Source organism: Vanellus vanellus, assembly GCF_965231255.1.
Source record: "Vanellus vanellus genome assembly, contig: HAP1_SCAFFOLD_53, whole genome shotgun sequence".
Taxonomy (NCBI): Eukaryota; Metazoa; Chordata; class Aves; order Charadriiformes; family Charadriidae; genus Vanellus; species Vanellus vanellus.
Window position 1 is genome coordinate 683,739 of NW_028128477.1, and position 12,522 is coordinate 696,260.

Here is a 12,522-nt window from a genome sequence, read left to right on the forward strand (position 1 = left end):
TCTCTGAAACTCAGCAGTGGCCACACAGTGGCTTTGTTTCTCTTCAAACTGTTCCTGTAGGAGTAAAGACTCATTCTGGTGCCCTTGAATTGCCTTTCAGGCTTAGACTGAATTGTGATCTGGACTATAGCACAGCTTGGAGGAGACTGTCCTTGAAGACCAGCTGGACTGAGCTCTGCCACCATGTCACAGCTCTGCCTGCCACAGGAATGGCTCCAGCTTGTCCTTTCTGTGCCCCTGGCTGAGATCATTGCTGCACGTTTGGGCTGAAGCCCCCCAGCTGTGGCACCAGGCAAGCGGTGACTTGCCATAAGGAATCCTGGTACCAAGAGTCCAAGAACCCGTGTGTGCTACTGGTGGGACAAGAAGACGGGGTACTCATGGCCAGCTCTTCTTCTGCTGGGAGAAATAACACTGCTGCAAGTAAGTGTCTCTGCGCAGTGGAGGGAGGGAACATGAAAGATTGCATCAGCCTTGTTCACAGGCGGTTCCCCTGGAGCCCCAGGGACACCTCCAAGGAGGAGCCCAGAGGGGACAGAGAGAGTGCCACCGTGGGCTGGTCCTCTGCTGCTGAGCTGGGCCGGGCTGCTGGGCCGGAGGGAGCTCCTGGCAAGTGGGCAGCGCTGCAGAGAGACAGCTCTACCCAGGAGCAGGGCTGGGGGCACTGCCTGCAGGCAGAGAGGGGAGACCTGCGAGGCAGAGAGAGCTTAAAGGCAGTCTGGAGTAGGGGGTGCTGAGAGCTCACTGGGGCAGAAATCTTCACCGCCCTCTGCGTGGTAAGTCTCGGGGTGCCGGGCAATGCAGCTCCAGTTCCTGGAGGGATCTCCTCAAGCTGGTCCATCTGAGAGCTGCTGGGCTCTGTCAGGAGGACTCTCTCAGTTTCTGTGCTGTAGAGGAGGAGGATGTGCTCCAGAGCAGGGCTTCCCTGCTGCCCGGTGAGAGGGAGGGGGCCCGAGGGCTGCCTTCTGCTGGGGATGGCTGTGGAGGTGTGCGTAGGGGTGTGCAGGCAGGGGTGGGCAGGGCTGTCCTTGCCAGCAGGGTCCCTGCACCCCGGGGCTGTGTGCCGGGGCAGGGACTCTGCCAGGGTCAGCTCTCCACCTGCCCGGGGAGCTCCCACGGAGCTTCTGTGGGGAGAATCAGTGGGTGGAAGGAGTGACTGCCAGCAAGGCAGATGCCTTCTGTTGCTGAGATGGACCTGTGTGGGTCAGGGCTGCTCCAGATCCCCATCACCCCCAGGACATTTGCAGAGGGCCCTTTTGAAGAAGGATATCGAGGCACCTTTCCCCTGAAAGGGAACTAGTCTGTACTGTGGGATTTCTCCTCTTTGCTGCTGGGTGGGCAGTGGGTGGTGAGAATGGAATTCTCCTTTGTGGAGAAGGCACAAAGACCCCCGTTCTCGATAGCACTTCCCTGAGCTGCTCCTGAGCCCCCACATACCCAGAGATGCCCCCGGGCAGCGCTGTGCTGCCAGGAGGGGTCTGCAGGGCAGAGCTGAACACACAGCAGGTGGGATGGGCTCTGGGGCACTGGCAGGGAGGAGACCCGGGGGCAGAGAAGCAGCTCCAGGCAGGGGCAGCTCCTGGAAGCCCAGACATAGGCAGGGACAGAGAGGGAGCTGCTGCCAGAAGTGCCCAGGCAGGGGGGATCCCGGCACCTCCGGCCACCCCCTGACCTTCAGACAACTTCTCGGCAGCAAGCCTCTGCTCTTCTCTCCCGCCTGCCCCACAGCCAAAGGGTCCAGAGCCCAAGATGCCTTCTCAGCAGCTGCACCTCCAGTCAAGGAGATGTGTTTGTGTCCTACAAGTGATGCACAACATAAAAGCAAGTGCCATGCAGTGTCTCTGTCTGGAGACAATGTCACTGAGGAGAAGGCTTCACTGCACGCCTGCCTGACTCCCTCTCCTCGCTTCATTTTTTCAGAGCACAGACGTGTTTCTCCTTGTTTCCCCACCCCTCTGTTGAACTCTGCATCTAAGGAGTTTGGGAGGAGGTGCGGGTCAGCTTCTCTTCTGCCTCTGACTCTGCCTCTGACTCGTGCCCCAGAGGTGCCCTCATGGAAAGTAGGTGACGAAGCAGTATTTTACCCGATAAGGGAGAGTGTCACTGAGTTTGTGGGGTTGGGAATGAGCTGGATCATTCCTCATTCAGCTGTGGGAGGGGGATTTCTGTGAGAAATGGCATTGGGATTTCCTCAGAGAAGTCTCTCCCAGTTTATGACTGCCTTTTCCTTCTTGGACAGGTCCCCCTGCCCAGAGGCAGCAAATGTCCAACAGCAGCTCCATCACCCACTTCATCCTCCTGGCATTGGAAGACACACGGGAGCTGCAGCTCTTGACCTTCTGGCTCTTCCTGGGCATCTACCTGGCTGCCCTCCTGGGAAACGGCCTCATCATCACCGCCATCACCTGTGACCGCCGCCTCCACACCCCCATGTACTTCTTCCTCCTCAACCTCTCTGTTCTTGACCTGGGCTCCATCTCTACCACTCTCCCCAAAGCCATGGCAAACTCCCTCGGGAACACCAGGGCCATCTCCTATGCAGGATGTGCTGTCCAGCTCTTTTTCTTTCTCATTTTTATTTCAGCTGAGTATTTTCTCCTCACCATCATGGCCTATGACCGCTACGTTGCCATCTGCCATCCCCTGCACTACGGGACCCTCCTGGGCAGCAGAGCTTGTGTCCACATGGCAGCAGCTGCCTGGGGCAGTGGGTTTCTCAATTCTCTCCTGCACACGGCCAATACATTTTCACTGCCCCTCTGCCAGGGCAATGCCGTGGACCAGTTTTTCTGTGAAGTCCCCCACATCCTCAAGCTCTCCTGCTCACACTCCTACCTCAGGGAAGCTGGGCTGATTGTGGTTGGTGTCTGTTTAGCATTGGCGTGTTTTGTTTTCATTGTGGTGTCCTATGTGCAGATCATGAGGGCTGTGCTGAGGATCCCCTCTCAGCAGGGACGGCACAAAGCCTTTTCCACGTGCCTCCCTCACCTGGCCGTGGTCTCCCTCTTTATCATCACTGGAGTGTTTGCCCATCTGAAGCCCCCCTCCATCTCCTCCCCATCTCTGGACCTGGTGGTGGCAGTGTTGTACTCGGTGGTGCCTCCAGCAGTGAACCCCCTCATCTACAGCATGAGGAACCAGGAGCTCAAGGCTGCCGTGCGGAAACAGGCCCAATGGACGCTGTTTCAACGACAATAACCTACCGCCTCTTCTCTGCACATTGCCCAGAATTTATCTTAGACCACGAGCCTGAATTTTTCTCTGGTGATAATCCTGCTTATTGATATTTTTCTGGGTTTATACTACTTTTTTTGAGGCTTGATCCTACTGTGTCTGACCCTTGCACAACACTGAGTCAGATGTAGCTGGTCAGATAACAGCTCTTAAATTTAATGGGATGTCCCAAGAAGAATAGGGAGAAAAGGGAGAAACAGAAAAAAAAGACATGGGCTGAGATAAATATTGTTTAAAAGAACGGTAACAGAAAAGATACTATTACTACTACTACTACTACTACTAATAATAAACAAAATAAAGTGATGCAACACAAATTGCTGTCACTTCCCTATGATTAACTCCCCAGCCTGTCCGGAGACGTGATTACCGATCCCTGCCCCCCTGCTAACTCCCATTTATATACTGAGCATGACATCTATGGGATGGAATATTCCTTTGGCCAGCTTGTCTTGTCTGTGGCCCCTCACCTTCAACAGGAAGTTGAAAAAGTCCATGACAATATAAGCATCACTCAGCAACAACTAAAACAATATGAGTTAGCAATGTTATTCTCATAGTCAATCCAAAACACAGCAGCTACCAGGAAGAATATGAACTCTATCCCAGGCAAAACCAGGACAGCGTCCGCCCCTTATTCTATACCATCTACCTCATGCCCAGGTCTTACACTTTTCCTTAAATCACCACCATTTTCCTGTCTTTCATATATGTATATATGCACACAGATATCATTCCCTTAGTCCATGGCCCATCCCACTGAAATGTCCCTTGAGTTCATTTAGTCCATGACTTTGGGCTCCATCTGTTGTAACTGTCTTTCCTGGCAGGAGACATGGTGTGTGGTGTTGAATTGTTGCGTGCTGCATCTGGAGCTCGCAGCTGGTGTAGCCGGCAGGGCCCATGCCCATCATCTGTGGGTTGAAGATGTCGATCTCAAGACAATTCCCGGGTGCCAGTTGCTGCAGCCACTTCTGGTTCCATCACTTCTGCACTTTGCTCAGTTTCATCAAAGTTCATTCTTCATTAATTTAGGTCACTTTCACTGCAATGCCATAGATAGAGTATATAGCAACTGTAGTAGTGATGACATATAGTGGTAATTTAGCAATAAATATCATATCATTTGATTCATTTGCCATTCTCACCAAAATCAAATCCCCTTGAGGAACACATTGGTCATCCCCATCGTCCCGCATCACCCACCAAGTGCACCAAGGGCCCTAAACAAAAGAAATCCCATGGATAGGATTGCCTTTGCCTGTGTCAGGAATAACCCAGACTTTCTTCCCGAACATATTCTTCATGTGCCCTATGGGGACTTTATCTCCTTTCACAGTATGAAAAAGTTCTCACTGGGCAGGGAGAGCTCCATAGCAGATGCTCAAATGTTACCTAACCAAGTGGCCTTTGCTAAATGGGCATCCCAGCGTTTGAAGGTCCCACCCCCATGGCTCTCAGTGTAGTTTATAGCAGTCCGTTGTATCGTTTGATCTTCCCAGAGGCTCGTGCATGGTAGTGGATGTGATACACCCACCCAATGCCATGCTCTTTGGCCCGCTGCATGCTCTGCTCGTGGGATGAGGGTGTGCAGGCCCCGTGGCAGGCAACAGCGCCTGGCTCCGAGCACTGCCTGCTGACAGCTCGCAGGAACAAACCAAGCGTGGCATCATTGCCCTTTGGGCAGTGCCTGCTGCGACAGGGCAATGGGTAATAGTTCTAAGGTAGAAGAGGGTCGATTTAGACTACATAGAAGTCTTTTCCTCTGTTTTACCAGGTAGAGAAGGGAGCAGCCAGAAACGGACTCCTAATGCATGTCAACTCCTGGCTACGTGGCTGGTGCTATCATGAGGGTTTTTGCTTTTATGACAATAAAATATGAACATGGCCTTTTAGAGAGGGATGGGATCCACCTGTCTAGAAGAGGCAAGGGAGTCTTTGGCAGCAGGCTGGCCAGCTTGGTGAGGCAGGCTTGAAACTGTCACATCCAGCTGGGCAATAACCACAGCCAACCAGAGCAGTGACAAATATTCCTTAGCGGACTCCCAAGGTGATATCCAGAAAGCCAACCACCTCCAGGGCGTGTACGACTGTGATGGATCCTCTCGCTCTCCTCCAGGGAACCTGCATGCTTGATGACCTCTCTGAAACGGCTGTACAAACGCAGTGTGGTTAATGGACAGGAAGAAGTACAGATCTGTGTGCAGTCACAGGGCCATGGTTTCATTGCAATTACAGAGACATGGTGGGATAGCTCGCAGGACTGGAATGCTGTCACAGATGGCTATGTACTTTTTTGGAAAGACAGGCCAGCAGGGTGAGGTGGTGGAATTGCTCTCTATGGGACAGAGCAACTGGAACTCATTGAGCTCTGCCTGGAGCTGGATGAAGAATGTGTTGAGAGCTTATCGTTAACAATTAAGGGACAGGCTAATGTGGGAGTCACTGTTGTGGGTGTTTACTACAGACCACCAGATAAGGAAGAGGAAGTTGATGAGGCCTTCTACAGACAGCTGGAAATAGCCTCATGGTCACAGGCCCTGGTTCTCTAGGGGGACCTCAGCCACCCTGGTATTTGCAGGAGAAACAACACAGCCAGGCACACAGAGTCCCAGAGGTTTCTGCAGAGCATTGATGAGAACTTTCTGACACAGTTGGTGGGGAAACCAAAAAGGAGAGGTGCACTGCTGGGCATTTTACTGACAAATAAAGAAGGACTAGTTGGGGATGTGAAGGCTGGGGGTAGCCTTGGCTGCAGTGACCATGAGATGGTGGAGTTCCGGATCCTGCGTGGAAGCAGGGCAAAATGTAGGACTGGAGCACCTCTTTTATGAGAAACAGCTGAGAGAGCTGCGTCTGTTGAGCCTGGAGAAGAGAAGGCTGAGAGGGGATCTCCTCAATGCTTATCAATATCTAAAGGGAGGGTGTCAAGAGGATGGGGGCAGACTCTTTTCTTTGCTGCCCAGCGACAGGACAAGGGGAAATGGGCACAATCTGGAACACAGGAAATTCCATCTTAACACAAGGATAAATGTCTTTACTTTGAGGGCACCAAAGCACTGGAAGAGGCTGTCCAGAGAGGCTGTGGAGTCTCCTTCTGTGGAGATATTCAAAAGCCGCCCAGCTGCATTCCTGTCCAACCTGCTTTAGGTGACCCTACTTTGGCGGGGGGGTTGCACTAAATGATCTCCGAGGGTTCCTTCCAACACCTACAATTCTGTGATTCTGTGATCCTGTGATTCTGTGATCTTCTATGTTTTCTGTTGGCCAAAGGGATTCCCCACCAGTGCCCCCAGATGCTGCCCTGTCTCTCAAAAGTGCTCCATTAGAGCTTGCAGTTCTCTGTACATGTCCTGAACCACCTCTGGCACCTCAAATGTAACCTGGTGTTTGCATTGGAAAAGCTCCCTCCTGGCCTCTGTCTCCATTGATCACAGGGCAGCTCAGAGAAGGATCTCACACTGATTTAGGGCAGCTGAGCTGAGGAAAGAGGAATTCCCCCTCTGGTGGGTCTGTGGGGTGCACTGGAGAAGCTGAATGTCCCTCCGGCCTCAGGAACACTGCTGAGAGCTGAGATGCCTCATTGACTTGGCTCAATCCCTGCCCTGCACCGGTGGGAATGATCCCCAGCCCGTCACTGCCTCCGTGCCCTGCCTGGCAATGGGGCAGGAATGGGGGTTTCCAGAGGGGAACACAGAAACCTCCTGTAGGTCCGCACAATCTGGCAGAGCAATTCCCACCACAGGAATCAGTCCGTCCAGGGTTCAGAAAGAGACAGTCAGTGATGACTTCATTGTGCTTCAAACTCTGCTCCCCAGGAGAGACCCCGCTGCCTTGGAGGAGCTGTCAGCCCTGGAGGCGCAGGGACACCTCGAGGGATTGGGGCAGTGCGGGGAGGAGGCAGAGAAAGGCCCAGTGGTCCTCTGCTGCTGAGCTGGGCCGGGCTGCTGGGCCGGAGGGAGCTCCTGGCAAGCGGGCAGCGCTGCAGAGAGACAGCTCTGCCCAGGAACAGCTCCTCTGCACAGCGCAGCAGGGCTGAGGGCACTGCCTGCAGGCAGCGAGGGCAGAGCAGGGAGGCAGAGAGACATTAAAGGCAGTCTGGAGAGGGAGGATGCTGAGGGTGAATGAGGGGAGAACTCTTCCCAAAGCAGAGCAGCTGCAGTAGCTGGAGAGATCTCCAACAGCTGGCACCTCCCACAGCCCGTGGGATCTTTCAGGAGGACGCTCACACTTCTCTGCTGTGGAAGAAGAGGACATTCTCTAGATTGGGGCTTCCCTGCTTCACCATCAGAGGCACAGGGCATGACGGCTGCCTTCTCCCAGGAATGGTCAAAGGGCTGTGAAGGTGGGTGTGCAGGCAGGGGTGGGCAGGGCTGTCCTTGCCAGCAGGGTCTCTGCACCCCGGGGGCTGTGTGCCAGGGCAGGGACTCTGCCGCCTGCCAGGGTCAGCTCTCCGCCTGCCCGGGGAGCTCCCACATAGCTTCTGTGGGGAGAAGCTGTGGGTGGAAGGAGCAACCCCTGGCAGGGCAGGGTCATTCTGCTTTGAAGAGGGTGCTGTGTGGGTCAGGGCTCTTTACACCTCCAGATGACCTCTGGGCATTCCTGAGGGCACATTTCATGTTTGAGTTCCCTGAACAGTAGAGGGTCTGTCTTTTGATGTTTCCCATCTTGGTTGGCTGGGTGGGCAGTGGAAGATGTATAAAGGGACATTAAAAGAAAGGTCAAAGGAGGGATCCCTGTAGAGATAAGGAGCTTTCCTGAGTCTGTGTCTTCGGTTTCCAGCTCTGGGGGCTACAGACAGCACCAGCATCCCCTTTCCAGTCTCACCAGGGTCTGTGGCACCTGCCCTTTAGCCCCTGCACACACGCAGAGGCTGCAGGGCAGAGCTGGGCACACGGGGGCTGCCATGGGGTCTGTGAGCAATGGCAGGGAAGAGTCATGGGGGCAGGGAAAGAGCTGCTGGCAGAGAGAGCTCCAGGCAGTGGAGATGGGCAGGGAAGGAGGGAGCTGCTCCTGGAAGCCCTGCTGCAGGGGAGATAGGGGCACCTCCAGCCACCCCTGCAGTGCAGATGCATTCCCTGAGTCACCCAGCACAGCCCTAAGCCCTCACGGCCATGGGCTCTGGGGTGGGAGTCAGCTCTGTGCCCGGCAGAGCAGCAGGAGAGGCGAAGGGCATCCCTCCTGCCACGTGCCCCATTGCTGCTGCCCAGCGGTGGGGCTGAGGGCACCTGCCCTGCATGATCAGCGTCTGGGCGGTGGCGTGCCCAGCAGGGTGAGGGTAATGCTGCCCTGAGTGCCCGGCTGCCTCTCCCCGTGACTCTCCCAGTCAGACCCTCACGGCATTTCTCCTGGTTTGTCCACGAGTATCCTTTAAAGTTATCTTTTTATTGCTGTCAGCCTCCCTGGGATGGGAATTTCAGCTGCAGAGTCCCACACTGATATTGTTCATCCACTCCTGACTGTGTGTCCATGGGAACCAGTGTCAAAGTTTTCTTCTGACTTGTGGGGCTGTGGGCAGTGCAGGTTGTGTGGGTGGGGAAGGAGTCCATTTTCTCTCACTGAGATGCCATAAATTGGGTATGTCCTTTGGGTGTCCATGGAAGCTGTGAGCTGCCCTCCAGGATGCCAACCTGTCCCATAGCACCTTTGTGTTATCGCAAAGCCCCACAGAGAAACAGAGATTCTGTGACTGAGGAAATGCTGTTGGGTGGGTGAAATGAGTCATGTGTGTCCTTGGCTAGAGGTGGGCTGCTGAGACCTTGAGAAAGGGTGAGACATTTCATAGTCTGAGATGGATCCTTCTGCTCTCAGCACTGTCTGATTGCATAATAGAAGAGGGTGATCCCCCTCCATCTCATGACGGTGCAAGATGGAGGGACAAACCATCTCCCCTGACTCTGCTCTCTGCCACAGGCAATCCTCATGTCTCACAGCACTCACTCTGTTCCCCTGGAGGGCAGCAGAAATGCTAAGGGTTTCTGACATCCCAGAACAGTGCCCAGGGGAGGTGGGAGAGCTGTAAAATACCCAAAGCCTCTCCAACTGCCTTCTGCCATCCCTGTTCCACAGCAGTGAGTGTTCAGATGTTGAAAAGCCCATCTGCATTAGGTGTGGGTTCCTCAGCCAAAGCAGAACACCAGGACTGGCTCCTGCCACCACCCTCCCTATGAACTCCCTGCTGCAGAGCAGGGTTGACCCCTCGGCAGCCACTGGGCAGCACCCTGCTCCTCACGGAACAGGCAGCCAACGCCAAATAGAGCTCCAGCCATGGAGGTGAGGAAGGTCTCCTGGAAAATGAAAAGGGAGTGTATGCAACAGAGACAGAGCCTACGGGAAATGGCTTTCATTTTTCTTACAGAAGTCTGCATTGACTTACTCTGTTTCCCTCCTTGGACAGGTGCCCCTGCCCAGAGGCAGCAAATGTCCAACAGCAGCTCCATCACCTACTTCCTCCTCATGGAGTTTGCAGACACACGGGAGCTGCAGCTCGTGACCTTCTGGCTCTTCCAGAGCATCTACCTGGCTGCCCTCCTGGGAAACGGCCTCATCATCACCGCCATCGCCTGTGACCACCGCCTCCACACCCCCATGTACTTCTTCCTCCTCAACCTCTCCCTCATAGACATGGGCTCCATCTCCACTACTCTCCTCAAAGCCATGGCCAATTCCCTCTGGAACACCCAGGATATCTCTTACTTTGGCTGTGCTGTCCAGCTCTTTTTCATGCTCTTTTTTATGTCAACAGAGTATTTTCTCCTCACCGTCATGGCCTATGACCGCTACATTGCCATCTGCCAACCCCTGCACTACGGGACCCTCCTGGGCAGCACAGCTTGTGTCCGCATGGCAGCAGCTGCCTGGGGCAGTGGGTTCCTCAATTCTCTCCTGCACACGGCCAATACATTTTCACTCCCCCTCTGCCAGGGCAATGCCCTGCACCAGTTCTTCTGTGAAATCCCCCACATCCTCAAGCTCTCCTGCTCTCACTCCTACCTCAGGGAATTTGGGCTTCTTCTAGTTAGTATCTGTTTAGCATTGGGATGTTTTGTTTTCATTTTGGTGTCCTATGTGCAGATCCTGAGGGCGGTGCTGAGGATCCCCTCGGAGCAGGGACGGCACAAAGCCTTTTCCACGTGCCTCCCTCACCTGGCTGTGGTCTCCCTCTTTATCAGCACTGGAGTGTTTGCCCACCTGAAGCCCCCCTCCATCTCCTCCCCATCTCTGGACCTGGTGGTGTCATTTCTGTACTCGGTGGTGCCTCCAGCAGTGAACCCCCTCATCTACAGCATGAGGAACCAGGAGCTCAAGGCTGCCCTGCGGAAACAGGCCCAATGGACGCTGTTTCACTGACAATAACCTGCCGCCCCTTCTCTGCACATTGCCTAGGGCTTATCTTAGGCTGTGATTATGCTTTTTTCTCTTGTGATAATCCTACTTATAGATAATTTTCTGAGTTTACGCTGCTTGTCTTGAGGCTTGATCCTACTGTGTCTGACACTTGCACAACACTGTGTCAGGTGTGGCCTGACAGATAACAGCTCTTCAATAAAAGGGCATCTCCCAAGTGCAGTGCCTGAAGGATGGACTGTTCCTCCAGAGTTCCTTCCAAGAACATTTTCAATTATTTGGTCTTTTAATGAGTCTCCTCTCCTTAAGTTTTCAACGTTTTTGGAGCTAAGCTGATGGTACTATTGGGTTCCACTGCACCAAATATTCTGGATTTAAAAGCGCTCTTCTTGGTACACAATGGAAGGGGAGACTCCCATTATCTCCTCAGTCTTCTTTATGTATGACAGGACTGATGGCATATACAGAATGTTCTGGAAATGCATTTTTTAGGGGGAGGAGAGGCAGGATTAGGGACTCGACACGTGCCCTTGCGCTGGAACAGATGGAGACTCTGAAGGTGATATACCCTCAAAGGTCAAGTCCACTAACGTAAAGCACCGAACCAATGTGTCCAGGCACAAGGACGCTGCAGTGCCGGGGGAGTCAGGAGGGCCTCATCAGGCACAGGGAGGGGAGAGTGGGGAGATGCAGGAGGTGCTTGACGGAACCCCAGGGCCAGGACTGCTGTGCTGTCCTGGGGCGTGGGGCTGACTGGGGAGAGAAGGGGGCAAATTCAGTCAGGGCTGGGGATGAGGCACAATATGAATTCCGGAGAGGCAGAGAGTGACCAGCCTCTTTTTCCTCGTTCCCTCACCGCCAGCACGAGCCCCGCAAGAGGAATCCCCGCTCCGGTCTCCCCAGAGCCTTCTCTTCTCCAGGCTGAACAACCCCCACTCTCTCAGCCTTTCCTCACAGCAGAGGTGCTCCAGCCCTCGGAGCAGCTTTGTGGCCTCCTCTGGACCCACTCAAACGGGTCCATGTCTGTCCTGTGCTGAGGGCTCCAGAGCTGGAGCAGCACTGCAGGTGGGGTCTCACCAAAGCAGAGCAGAGGGGCAGAATGCCCTCCCTCGACCTGCTGGTAATGCATCTTTTGATGCAGCCCAGGATACCGTTGGCTTTGTGATCTGCGAGCGCACATTGCCAGCTCATGTCCAGCTTTTCACCCCCCAGTATACCCAAGTCCTTCTCGGCAGGGCTGCTCTCCATCCTTTCATCCCCCAGGTTGTACTGATATCAGGGATTGCCCCAACCCACGTGCAGGACCCTTCACTTGGCCCTGTTGAACCTCACGCTGTTCATACGGGCTCACTTCTTGAGCCTGTCCCGGTCCCTCTGGATGACATCCTGTCCGCTGGGAGTTTCAATCGCACCATTCAGCGTGGTGTCATCAGCATACTTGCTGAGGGTGCACTCGATCCCACTGCCTATGTCACTGATGAAGATATTGAACAGTACTGGTCCCAGTATGGACCCCTGAGGTTCACCGCTTGTCACCAGTCTCCATCTGGATGTGAGGCCGTTGACCACTACTGGATGGGACTATCCAACCAGTTCCTCATCCACCGAACAGTCCACCCTTCATATCCATGTCTCTCCAGTTTCACAGAATCACAGAGTGGTCAGGGTTGGAAGGGACTTCTGGAGATCATCTAGTCCAAGCCCCCTCCCAGAGCAGGGTCACCTACAGCAGGTTGCACAGGATGGCAACCAGGCGGGTTTGGAATGTCTCCAGAGTGGGAGATTCCCCAATCTCTCTGGGCAGCCTGTGCCAGTGCTCTGCCACCCTCAAAGGAAAGAACTTCCTCCTCATGTTAAGATGGAACTTCCTACATTCAAGTTTGTGCCTGTTCCCTATAGTCCTATCACTGGGCACCACTGACAAAAGACTTCCCATCCCCC

The 12,522-nt window shown here is 54.1% G+C and overlaps 2 protein-coding genes across 2 annotated transcripts; both read left to right on the forward strand.

Moving 5' to 3' along the window:
- Positions 1-2,262: 2,262 nt before the first annotated feature.
- On the forward strand, positions 2,263-3,198 carry LOC309684347 (olfactory receptor 14J1-like; the record flags this gene model as incomplete). Its single annotated transcript, XM_082500275.1, has 1 exon — positions 2,263-3,198. The coding sequence occupies one exon, from the start codon at positions 2,263-2,265 to the stop codon at positions 3,196-3,198; it is 936 nt and encodes a 311-aa protein (XP_082356401.1).
- Positions 3,199-9,654: 6,456 nt separating this feature from the next.
- On the forward strand, positions 9,655-10,584 carry LOC309684348 (olfactory receptor 14A16-like; the record flags this gene model as incomplete). Its single annotated transcript, XM_082500276.1, has 1 exon — positions 9,655-10,584. One exon carries the CDS (start codon positions 9,655-9,657, stop codon positions 10,582-10,584), a length of 930 nt encoding a protein of 309 aa, XP_082356402.1.
- Positions 10,585-12,522: the final 1,938 nt, after the last annotated feature.